Below are 13,428 nucleotides of genomic sequence, written 5' to 3' on the forward strand. Positions count from 1 at the left end.
GGGCTCTGGTTTCCTCCCATCCTTCAAAACGTACCGGAATAGCAGATCAATTGAGTCAAAAGTTTTCTCCTTATGAAAGCTAGATTTACCATATATACTCGTGTATTCGTTGAATTTTTTGGACCATTTTCTCAGGCCATAAAAGTGGGATCAACTTTTGCACGGGTCAAACTTTTGACCTTGAAGTACCTGCATCGTTCATGTGTCTGGAGCTCAGATGGCTGGGATCAAGTGGCAAGTCCGCATTCGGGGCATCAGAAGCTTGGATGGGCAGGCGGCCAGGGCAAGGATCTGCAGTCAAGAGGTCGGATAGGTGGGCAGTCGGAGCCAAAAAAAATGGCGTTGACTTTTACACAAATCGTACAAAAACACCTGATTTTTGAAACAAAACAGGGTGTGGGGGGGGGTTGACTATCACACGATATCAATGATTACAAAAGTATATATGGGATTTTTGTGATGTCATGAGACTGGCACTACAAGACGTAGTTTAACGTTGCTCATACAAACCTGCATCAGCTGGTCATGTTTGGCTGGGTCAAAGTCCTCCTCAAGATGCTCCTCACTGAAGCCAATGGTTTCATTCCCGGTGATCTCCTTTAACTGGTTCAGTTTGTTGATAATTTCCATTCTCTTCAGGTTCTTCAGCTGCTTGATCTCCTCCTTCTTCTTTTCCTTCTCCTAAAGAGCACATTTTTATTTATTACTGAACTGGAAGAAAACGTTTTTGGAGTGCCCACTGGCCATCACCGGCTCTAGGTGGTGCAACCTGGAAAAGTGCCATTTGTTTCTCTTCGACACAGAGTGACCGAGGAGAATCAGTCAACAGCAGAATGAAGGCAGGTGACAATTCATCCCTCTGCAGGGTCAGGTATTCATGTAGCGTTCACCCCACACAGCTGGCACTGGAAATGGGACCAGTGCTCTACACGATGAGGTGGGTGGAAGTCTTACCTTTGACAATGGGTTGCACCTGAAACAGTAAGTGCAGATAGTGTGCAGTGGGAGTGAATGTACAGTGGAAGTGCAGGCATGTTCCTTGTACAGTGAACACAGCTAATACTAGTCACAGTTGGACAACAAAGAAACAGATTTGCCACCCATTTGCACTCACCTTATTTGCCTGCATTAAGATCCTCGCGATCTTGCCTTATCTGCCTAAATATAGTACAGTAAAATCCCCGTTATCCAGAATTCAAGCAACCAGCAGCCTCAAGCGAACAGCAAAAAAAATCATGAAAAATAAATTTTAACAATTAAAATAAATAAGAATTTTTAAAAAAAATTTTTTAATCTCGCCAGTTTAAAATTGTACACGTTCTCTGAAGTCAGACATAAACCTTTGGTGAAGGTGGAGGCAAATATTCAGCCAGCAGAGGGAGGGCCTTGGTCAGGCTTTGCTCATAGAGATATATGAATAAAATTGTGTAAAACAGCAATGGTATCGTCCAGGATGAAGACCTGGTTGATGCCACTCGCCATTCAGGTGACTCTCTTAAAGTGTCTCCTTATCTCTGCTTAGTAAGAGTCACCCCGTCAGAGGCTTCATCTGTAAATTTGGGGAAGGGGGGTTAATTATTTACAATGTTATTGTTCATCTTTCAGACAGGTGGAGGGGGAGGAACCTGCAGATGCAGCAACGATTAAATGTTTTCAAAGAATGTGACTGAAAGTAAAGTAAAATGCTTTAAGGTTTGTATAGTCTTGCAAGTAAAGTTTGTTCAATGTAATTACAGTCTAGTATTTTTGGGATTTTTTAAACTATTTATTGTTATGCAGGTGTATTAGTGAGGCATTGTAAGAATTAGTCTCAAGCAAACAGAAAATCCAGCATCTACCAATCCCAATAGGTGCTAGATACCAGGGATTTTACTATCGTTGTTTCTGATTCCAGCTCCTCCTTTGGCAGTGGCTCCAGATTTCAAACACTTTGTGCAAAAAATTGCTCCTCAGATTCCCATTAGTTGCAAACTCCGGAGAAGCAGTGGACTTGGAGCAGAGCACCAGAAATCGGGAGACACTAACCCCCCCCCCCCCAACCGCCCCAGTCTGAAAAGGAGAAGCAGAGGAGATGACCCACAGGGTGGTGACCTTGGCAACAGACCATTGAGGGGTTCTGAAGCTGAATAACCCACAAAAGTGGCAGGTTGTTGGTGACTCGAGACGAGGAACCCATGTAGGCTGTGGGCTGCTTGAGATTGCAGTCAAGGGACTCGTACTAGGCTGCGGGCTGCTGGAGAATGGCTTGAAACCTGGTATCGGAACTGGGATATGAGAGGGTGATGAAGGGTTCCTAACTCTATCAGACTTTGGGTTCTGGGTGGCTGCAGGAGCACTAGAGGAAAATCCACAGACACTGGGGGGATCTTTCTGACTGTTACGCACTTCAGGCAATTTCTGCAAATGTCGAATCTGTCTGCTTTACAGCAGACAAAAGCAGTTTTGTGAAATATGACACCGTTTTTATGACATGACAATAAATTGAATCTTGAAATTCCTTCCTCTCTCCTTGTTATACCTTCTATGCCTCTCAATCTTGTATATCTCAGGTCACCGTTCAGCCTCCTTCACCCCAAGGGAAAAAAAACAACCCCAACCTATCCATTCTCTCCAACCCCAGCAAAAGCCTGGTGAATCTCCTCTGCACTCTCTCCAATGTAGCCACATCCTTCCTGTAGAACAAAGATCAGAACTCCAAGTGTGGTCTAAGCAGTGTTTTGTACAATTGCAGCATGACATTCGACTTATTTTATGCTCCAAAGGTTTTTTCCTTGTTTTTTTTAGATGTAATGGAAAAGTTACAAGGGGAACGACTTTTATTTACAATAGAGCACAGAAAATAATAACAGTATGAAGCAGAGTCAATAACTGTTGCAGGTCGACGACTGGTTAATAGATGGGATAGAGCTAGAATAAATTAGTGAGAAGGAAGGCCATGACTACAGAGATACCCAGGGATCTGTGCCAGAGTCACAACTGCTCACAATTCTTATGGCAGACTAAAGGCAATTTCATGTAATATTGCATTTGGTTTATTACATGACAATAAATCATATCTAATCTGATCTCCAGTACTCCTTGTGCTGTTGCTTATGTTCTCAAAAACATAATCCATGCAGTCTGTGGGTAATAAACCAAACAAAAATCCCAACATTGACACCATTCAGCCTCCACGATTATGTAAAACACTCACCCTTTTCTTCCGTTCCTTAATTCCTTCTCTTTTGCGTTTTCTTCTATCATCTTTTACTCTGACGGAGTTTACAATGGTTCGTGGGTATGATTTTATCTTCAGAAAGAGAAAGGAATCCACGTTTTGGCACTCCACATAACCAGTTATTCCATAGTTTTATCAAAGTTTTGTTGAGATTTTCCAGAGTCGGCTGTATTCGACAGCGACCCTCCTGTCGGTTGCCAGAGTTCTGTTCAGTGAACACCAAAGCAGATGGCACCTTCTCCCACAACTAGTGCAAATCATACTTCAATTAAAAGTGCAAGCCCTTGTTGTCTGATCCAAATGTTGAAATAAATATAAACTAACACCTTAAATCAAACAATACAGTGCCTATGTATAAAGCTTTTCCATTTGACTTTGCTGCATTTTCTAGTTGTGAAGTCTAATTAAACTGCTCCCTCAAAGGGCAAGCAATACTAAAATGGGCCAAATGTGCAACATTCTCAGATTTTTAGAATATTATTCCAGGTTCTGGCCCCCAGGCAACTGTGGGGCAGTTTCCAAAATCCATTTAGTAAAAACATATAGAAATGCCGGAGGAGCATGGCTGGACTCACAGCCACACTCTAAACATCAATAATATATCTTTACCTTCTACAGATGCTGAGAGACCGGCTGAGTTCGTCCAGCCACGCTCCTCAGGCATTTCTACGTGTTTTTACGAAATGGATTTTGGAAGCTGCCCTCAGTTGCCTGAGGGCCAGAACTGGAATAAAATTCTGAAAATCTGAGAATGACGCAGCACACCCAAATCCATTTGTGTGACTCAAATATCCAGGTGACTGCTTTAATCTCACTCGGCATCAACACAATTTCCAGAGTCACTGCATCATCCAGCCTCACACCTGATAGGTGCACATAACAAACAAGGGGAGCCATTTCCAACCCATCAGTTACTAAAAGGATTATTCCCCAGAGGCTGGGTCTCAACGCCCCTCTCTGTAACTGGATTCTGAACTTTCTAATGGAAAGACCACAGTCTGTCCGGGTCAGTAGCAAAATGTCGAGCACAGTCACACCTCAGGGCTGGTGCTCAGCCCTCTCCTGTTCATGCTACTGACCCACAACGCATCTCCACATCTAGTTCCAACAGTGTCAGAGAGTTTGCAGATGACACGACATGGCCTCGTCAGCAACAACAGACGACATGGAAAATCTCATGAAATGGTGTGAGAATAACAACCAGAGTCTCAACATGGACATGACAAAGGAGATGATCATGGACTTCAGGAACAACTATTCTCAACAACTCTGTAGTGGAGAGAGTGGAGAGAACCAAGTTCCTTGGAATTCACTTAACCAGTGATCTATCGTGGACACTCAACATCTTCTCACTTGTCAGGAAGGTTGAATAGTGACACTTCCTGGGAAGAATGAAGTAGGCAAGGCTACCGGACACCGTTATGTCACCTTCTACAGGAGCTCTATCGAGAGCGACCCAACCAACTGCATCACAGTGTGGTATGCTTGCTGCAGAGAAATGGATTGGAGGACAATCCACAGAACCATAAGAATGGCAGAGAGGATCACTGGGGTCTCCATTTCCCCCATCGACATGATCTACTGGGATCGTTATCTAAAGAGGAAGCGCAAATTCATGGAGCTGCTCCCATCGGGGAAGAGATCCAGGAGGATCAGAGCCAGTACCACCAGGCTAAGGAACAGCTTCTTCCCACAGGCAGTGAGAATGCTGAACGACCAGTTCCTTAACTGCTCACACTGACCCTCCAAGACTCTCAAATTGATGAAATAATATTTATTTATCTGTATAAATGAAATACTTGTATTGTCGGGATGTATGTCTGTGTGTTTTGGACTGAGGTCCAGAGAGCGCTGTTTAGTTGGGTTGTACTTGTACAATCAGATGACAATGAACAGAATTGACTAGCACAGATACATGGTGTGGTCTGGGATGGAGCTAGCTTACACAGATACATGGTGCAGTCTGGGATGGAGCTAGCTTACACAGATACATGGTGTGGTCTGGGATGGAGCTAGCTTACACAGATACATGGTGCAGTCTGGGATGGAGTTAGCTTACACAGATACATGGTGTGGTCTGGGATGGAGCTAGCTTACACAGATACATGGTGTGGTCTGGGATGGAGCTAGTTTACACAGATACATGGTGCGGTCTGGGATGGAGCTAGCTTACACAGATACATGGTGTGGTCTGGGATGGAGCTAGCTTACACAGATACATGGTGTGGTCTGGGATGGAGCTAGCTTACACAGATACATGGTGTGGTCTGGGATGGAGCCAGCTTACACAGATACATGGTGCGGTTTGGGGTGGAGCTAGCTTACATTACCACCCCCAATCACCATTCCTCAACTGCACAAGGCCAAAGATTTAAACATTGCTTGCTTGCTCAATCTCCTGAATTTCTTCCTGCCCTCTGACAATCATGTTGTAGAATGAGTCACCAGATTACGATTGTGAAACCTCACTGATTCTACTTCTGCCCTCTCTCCAGAAGCTGTTGATTCCTTCAAGAGAAACAATTTCACCACCAATAATCAAGAGCTACCTCAGCAGAACAAACATTGAACTTGAGACTCAAACTACATTACAACGCTGGTAATTGAGAGCAATAAAGAGAGGTGAAATATTATCCAGATTCAACGAGACACTTACAAATTCTGCATCGGGTTCCTCGAATCGGAAATTATATTTTCTTTCAAAGTCTTCCTGTTTCTTTAGAAATTCCTCCCCTTCATCCAAGGAGTCATCCAATTCATCTTGAACTATTTCTTCATAAGTAGGGATCCTTTGAGATTTTTTGGGGTGGTGGGGGGTGAGAAAAAGGAACAGAAGTAAATAAAAGCAGTGAGTGTCAACTCGACTCAGTGAAATTGAATGCCTTCACAATGCAGAAAGCATGTGGACAAGTGCAGAGAGATGTAGAGGGCATGTTATCTCTCTCACCATCCACATCACATCCAACAGCTGCATGCTCAAACAGTAAAGACATCAGTTTACAAGAATCTGGTTGTTGGTGGGGTTGGGTGGCAGGGATAGAGAAAGAGATTTACAGCAATGCAGTTTACACTCTGGGTCAGGTGAGGTTGATGTCCATTCCAGATTGATGGACAGACTTCTCACTGACTGCTGGGCACAATCCTATTTCTCATGTTCTTATGAAACCACACCAGGGGACCATGCTCCAGGGCAGGGCTTGACCCTGGTAACCGGACTCCAAGAATCTGGTATTGGGGCTGACATTCGTGAGGGTGCTTAAGGAGAGCAGGAGCCCTCAAAGGGCTTCGGGCACGGACAGCTGCCCAAATACTTCAGGGGTTCAGAACCAGGGGCCAAGAGGAGCGAGTTGGATGCCTGGAGCTCGAGTTGGATCAGACAGTAGGCCGTGGAGCTATGGAAATTATGGGGGAGCAGGAGGCAGTGGCTTTGGGGGAGATGGTGGGACACAGTGCCTCTGAAGGGGCTTCTCTTTGTCTTAGTGGCAGTGGCACTGTGTTAATAGATTTCTTTGTGTTTTTCCAGGGCGCACAAAGGAACCGCTTTTGTGCATTGATAATCTTGAATCTGCACACAATTATCCCAATAATCCAAATCCCATATTACCTGCGATCAGAAATTAGTCTCCATTCCATGCATGGAACAACACAGAACTGTGACAATCAGTTTCTAGGGGTAATATCCCCAATTTTTTCTCTTTGTTGTACATTTTAATTTCAACCTCTAATATTTCAGTGCTGGCCATATTCTGGTTTCTGCTGTTCATACCGGACGGAACATCATCCTCGAACTTTACCGAGTTCTTGCATACAGTTTACATGCTGGCAATGAGCTGGACTCATGAAGCTGCAAATTTCATCAAGCTCTGTCCCATATAACCATATAACCACTTACAGCACAGAACAGGCCAGTTCGGCCCTACTAGTCCATGCCGTAGCAAATCCCCACCCTCCTAGTCCCACTGACCAGCACCAAGTCCATACCCCTCTAGTCCCCTCCTATCCATGTAACGATCCAGTCTTTCCTTAAATGTAACCAATGATCCCGCCTCGACCACGTCTGCCGGAAGCTCATTCCACATCCCCATCATCCTCTGCGTAAAGAAATTTCCCCTCATGTTCCCCTTATAATTTTCCCCCTACAATCTTAAACCATGTCCTCTAGTTTGAATCTCCCCCTTTCTTAATTGAAAAAGCCTATCCACATTTACTCTGTCTGTCCCTTTTAAAATCTTAAGCACCTCTATCAAGTCCCCTCTCAATCTTCTACGCTCCAGAGAAAAAAGCCCCAGTCTGCACAACCTTTCCCTGTAACTCAGACCATGAAATCCTGTCAACATTCTCGTGAACCTTCTCTGCACTCTCTCTATTTTGTTTATATCTTTCCTATAATTTGGTGACCAAAACTGTACACAGTACTCTAAATTTGGCCTCACCAATGCCTTGTACAATTTCATCATAACCTCCCTACTCTTGAATTCAATACTCCGATTTATGAAGGCCAACATTCCAAATGCCTTCTTCACACCATCTACCTGAGTATCAGCCTTGAGGGTACTATTTACCACAACTCCTAAATCCCTTTGTTGCTCTGCACTCCTCAATTGACTACCATTCAATGTATATGACCTATTTAAATTTGCCTTTCCAAAATGTAGCACCTCACATTTATCTGTATTAAATTCCATCAGCCATTTCTCAGCCCACACCTCCAGCCTTCCTAAATCACCTTTTAATCTACGGTAATCTACCTCATTGTCCACAACACCACCAATCTTTGTGTCATCCGCAAACTTGCTTATCCAATTCTCCACCCCTACATTCAGATCGTTAATATATATAACAAATAATAACAATTGGACAAACAATTTTCTACCACTACTCTCTGACACCTCCCATCCAACCACTGCTGAATCCATTTCACTACCTCCTTATTTACACCTAATGCCTCCACCTTTTTTCCTAACCTCCTGTGGGGAACTTTGTCAAAAGCTTTACTAAAGTCCAAATAGACAACATCCACAGCTTTCCCTTCATCAACCTTTTTTGTAACCCCCTCGAAGAACTCAATCAGGTTTGTCAAGCATGATCTACCCCTGACAAAACCATGCTGATTACTCCCTATCAATCCCTGTACCTCCAAAAATTTATAAATAGCATCCCTCAGAACACTTTCCATCAACTTGCCCACCACAGACGTCAGACTTACAGGCCTATAATTCCCAGGTTTGCATTTGGACCCTTTCTTAAACAGAGGAACCACATGCGCCACCCTCCAATCCTTTGGTACCACTCCCGTGGCCAGTGACATCCTAAATATCTCTGTTAATGGCCCCACTAACTGTACACTAGCCTCCCTGAGTGTCCTAGGGAATATTTTGTCCGGTCCTGGAGATTTATCCACCTTTATCTTTTTTAACACAGCCATCACTACCTCCTCGGTTATCCTTATATGCTTCATGACCTCCCCACTATTTTTCTTTACTTTAACTGGTTCAACATTTTTTTCCCTAGTGAATACTGAGGCAAAGAAATCATTCAAAATTTCCCCCATTTCCTCAGACTTCTCACTCAGCCTACCCTCGCTATCTACAAGGGGTCCAATTTTATCTCTCACTATTCTTTTACTTTTAATGTACTTATAGAAACCCTTTGGATTTATTTTTACTCTGTCAGCCAAAGCCTCTTCATGCCTTTTTTTGGCCTTTCTAATTTCTTTCTTAAGATTCCTTCTACACTCCTTGTAGTCCTCCTTCAACTTCTCAGCTCCCTGCTCTTTATACCTCTTGTACACCTCCCTTTTTCTCCTAACCAAATTTCCAATATTCCTCGAAAGCCAAGCCTCCCTATGACTTCCAGCCTTTCCTTTGATCCACACTGGGACATAACTACTCTGTACCCTCAAAATTTCTTTTTTGAATATCCTCCATTTTTCATTAACATCCTTACCTGAAAATATCCTGTCCCACTCAATACTCCCCCATGGAACAGGAGGCCATAACTTCAGGATTGAAGGGCACACATTTAAATGTGGAGGAATTTCTTCAGCCAGAGAGTGGTGAACTTCTGGAACTTGCTACCACAGGGAGCTGTGGAGGCCAGGTCATTAGGTGTATTTAAGTCAGAGATTGATAGGTCAGGGGATCAAAGGTTATGGGGAGAAGGCTGGGGAGTGGGACAGAGTGGGAGAATGGATCAGCTCATGATGGAATGGCGGAGCAGAGTCAATGGCCTACTGCTCTTGTGTCTTATGGTCACTAGCTCGAGAGAAGTTCAGCACTGATTTCTGCTATCACCCCAGTGACATCTCCTGGTGATGAGATCAGACATCTCCAATAATGAACTGTGGTTTATTGAAAGTTTCCCTTGATGGGGGAACAGCAGAAGGAAACAATATCTCCCTGGTTATGGAGACGGAGCTATGTTGCTGGCTTCCAGGAATTAGCCGCTCTGAGATTATATCACAGCAATAATGATGGATTTAAGCAGAAATCCATATCCTTTTGTCTCCTTTCCTACAGCCCCACCATCTCCCCTCCCCCTGTTTGCTGCTGTGCCCTCCCTCCTTTATCCACCTATTACCTCCTGCCTGTGGGATGGTGTTCCTCCCTCTCCCCTTTCCATTTTGTTCAGGCACACGACTATATTGTGCTCATACCTTGAAGAAGGGCTGAAGCCTGAAAAATTGGTTCTGTATCTTTAAAGGACACTGTGACCTGCTGAGTTCTTCCAGCATTTTGTTTTTACTTCAATCATGCTGTCTGCAGACTTTTGTGCTTTAATCCATCCCTGCTGATCTTTCCGGTCTGGAACTAGAGGGCAGGGTACCATACCAGCAGGCGAATTTCCCCGAGAATTTTCTAAACATTTATTTATAAAGCTCCACAGATCATCAGAGCTGAGAACAGATGGTGGCTTTAACACAGATAGATGTGATAAGGCATGCTGTAGAATTAAATGTGATACTAGCATATGGGCTATTGCATAAAAGTCAGGTCCGAAATTCAGAGGCTGTAGACATCAGGGATATTCGTGGAAAAATTAACATTGTGGATGCACAGGAGGCCAGGGTTGGAGCTGCAGACAAATATACAAGTGTCATTCCGGCCAACGCAACAGGGTACGACATTCTGGTTTCCAATTGCAGGGCACAAACAGCCTGAATAGGATGTCTCTAGCCCTTCTTCCTTATTTTACTTTTTTTTTCCAGACATACAGGCCCTTTTGGCCCACAAGCCTGTGCCACCAACAACCTTCGAACGTTTCTGATGTGGAGCAATCGAGTAACGTGGAGGGAAAAGTCTATTTTTGAACTCAGGAAAATTTTAATTTTATTATTTTCCACATAACCATTTTATATTTCGTTGTTGAGGTTTTTTCAAAACATACATAAATGTTTGGAGTTGACCCCACATCCCTGCCTTTGCTGTGGGTTGTACAGGAGTGAAAACAGTTAGTTCTCCTTTTGTAAATAGCAGTTTCATATCTCCCGCTCTTTGCCAACTTACATTTTATTGGTCAAGATTTTAAAAATGACAAATCTTTGCAGTTGAGCAATCAAGCCAGTTTGTAATCAAGGCTGTCCGATTGACCTAGGTTGCAATAATTCCCGCTTATCCTTGACTTCTATTTCATTGGATGAAAAGAATCTGTGGCTGTGCCAATAGAATTGATGAAACAGGTTTGCATGTTGCTGGAATGTCACTAGCTCATGTTGCTGCAGCCAATCAGATGGTAGCTAAGCAGTTGGTGAAAACTTGTTATTGTGTAATGCAACACTGTTACACACATCCTGTGTCCCAGATGGCCGACCTGACAGTGCCCTGGCCTTGACTTACAACAGTTCACCAGAGGCCAAGATCTGCAACATTTTTAAAATCAAATACTACAGGAAAAGGGAGGAGGAATTTAGCCGTTCTATTACCTCAAGGTTATTCAGTATCTTCATGCCATCAATGTCCCTACTTTGTAAAATCCAACCTTAATTTGGACATTTTCAAATTGGCCCCTTCCCCAAATGTTTTTTTAATTGAAAAACCAGTGTTCCTGGTTTCCAGACACCACTGAGAGTTGGACAAGCTGTACATTTTAGTTTTGGCCTCTGATTTTTATATCTTAGAAGAACATTTTGGAGAGGTGATAAAGCAAAAAGTGTCAGGCCTCTATAAATAGAAAAATATTTTTCCTGCGTGAGTTTCCCCGGAGGCTCCAGTTTCATGCCACCATTTAAAACGTACCAGGGTTGTAGGTCAATTGGATTTAATTGGGTAGCACAGCCTTGTGGGCTGGAAGGGCCCGTTACTGTGCTGTATATCTAAATTTAAATTCCTTCCACCACCCTCAACCTTTATACCTCTTGGACTTTATGCAAGATCAGCAAATTTCAACAGCCTGTCCAGCTGGCTGAGGGCCACAGCTAAACTAACCCGGGCTCTGCACACGTTCAGTAGCATCCAAACTGGTTAGTGTTATCACAGTTATCAAGCACAGTTCAATATCAAGCTGCAATTTCTTCACAGGCTCTTCCTATTCAAGCCAGACATTTTTAATCTGCGTGCAAATGTGCATGCTCCAGAAGATTTCCCCACAATTGTACATACATGTACTCTGAAGCCCTGCCAGAAACCACCACAAATATGGACAATAACCAATTCCCTTTATCCCAGTTTTCAAAATCAAAAGAGAAAAAGCATGCTTTGTTGCGGTGTCTTGAAAGGATTATGCTTTAGGTCACCCAACAATTCCATATCAACCCACAGTGTGAACTTTTAAAAACTATGCTGCAATGTAAAAGTCCCTCTGCACTCTTTAGAAGGGCAGATGATGCCACCCCAGTTACCTGATCAGTTATTTATTTTTCAACCAATACTGATCTAGTAATTTGGACCATTACAAATTGACTCCCACATGCCTAACAACTGAAGCTATGTCAATAATTTCCTTCAAGCCTTGCCCGATTTGGCTGCACAGCATTTAGGGAATCTTAGAGACTTAAATTTGAGTCAATGTGCCAAATTTCCAGATATAAAGGTTAGGTACAATCTATTTTCCAATCGAGAGTCCTGAGCATTTATATTCCAGTTGCAATGGGCTCACAACAGGGATGTCAAATGCCAGTGCACCTGTGTTCCTGAGCTGCACTGGACTTTTCTTCTTGCCCAGAGCTGAGACACAGATGTGCTGAGCTGCAGGGCCAAGAGAATATAACGTCTTGATCCTTGGTGTTAGACCAGCTTTGGCAGATGTAACACATCCCCATCATTTACCTCGATTTTAAAAAGTTCTGGTTTGTGTTTTTCTCTTTTCACTCAAGTTCTATTCATTGAAGATTGAAAATGTCTGGAGATTTTTTTTTTAAACTTAAATAATTTTAAACAATGTTTGAGGTCATCAGATTTGAAAGGAGCTCAAAGGACTTTGACAGCAGCAGGTCGAGGGGGTGAAGGGGAGAGGGCGTGAGGCAGTCGTTACAGGGTCTTGGGGAGCAGCAGCAGGAGCACAGACTTTTGAACCAATGGGGCAAAACGTGTGACTGTAAGAACAACATAGGCAACCATCGATCAAGCACTTCCTGCACCAATGAGCTGTGTGCAAGGACATCACTGCCCATTTAAAACCGACAAGTGTGGAATGTACAACAAAGAAAGCAGATAAACCTGTTCATAGTTCATGTCTATTTATGAAAGCAATTAAACCCTATAAGCACCTTGGTTGTAAATTTCAAATGGAGTGGCAAACGAACAAAGTGAGAAATACAAGTTTACCCAAGACACACACAGACCCAAGATGGCCCAAAGTGTTCAGGACAAAAATCACTAACTTGCTGTGAAGCAAAGATCAAATGAAATAATGTTACCAAAACTGTGTGAATGCACAAAACACTGGCACTAAATGGAAATGTTTTTACCTGTCTTCTTCCTCCTCATCAAGGTATCTTTTATTGAGAATATAATCTCGCAGAAACCTCTCTCCTTCATCCAATTGAGGATTATTCCAGTAATCCTTTAGGTATTTCTGCAACACATTCAAAACATTCCCTTTTATTTTTGCAAGTCTGGGTTTGGAAGCAGTGCCTCAGATGAATGATGTAGTGTTTGGTGAAGCTCCGGAAAAGTCCACAATCTGTGTGCACAAACTCAGCTGCACTGACTTGGAAAGTAAAGCCAAGGCACAAATGAGGCAACTCCCTCAAACAGGAAGCAGCCCCGTGCTAG

At 43.3% G+C, this 13,428-nt stretch overlaps 1 protein-coding gene across 2 annotated transcripts in view; it reads right to left on the bottom strand.

Annotated features, from left to right (window-relative positions):
* The window catches only part of kri1 (KRI1 homolog), a 34,611-nt gene that overhangs the window by 10,166 nt on the left and 11,017 nt on the right, over nt 1-13,428 (bottom strand). For both annotated transcript variants that reach the window (XM_069927161.1, XM_069927160.1), the window contains exons 9-12: nt 13,122-13,228; nt 5,874-6,006; nt 3,194-3,289; nt 511-681 (exon numbers count right to left, since the gene is read on the bottom strand). In XM_069927161.1, the coding sequence (XP_069783262.1) occupies nt 511-681; nt 3,194-3,289; nt 5,874-6,006; nt 13,122-13,228 (507 nt within the window). The remainder of the gene's footprint in view (nt 1-510; nt 682-3,193; nt 3,290-5,873; nt 6,007-13,121; nt 13,229-13,428) is intronic.

Source organism: Narcine bancroftii, chromosome 3 (assembly GCF_036971445.1).
Source record: "Narcine bancroftii isolate sNarBan1 chromosome 3, sNarBan1.hap1, whole genome shotgun sequence".
In the NCBI taxonomy this organism is placed as follows: domain Eukaryota; kingdom Metazoa; phylum Chordata; class Chondrichthyes; order Torpediniformes; family Narcinidae; genus Narcine; species Narcine bancroftii.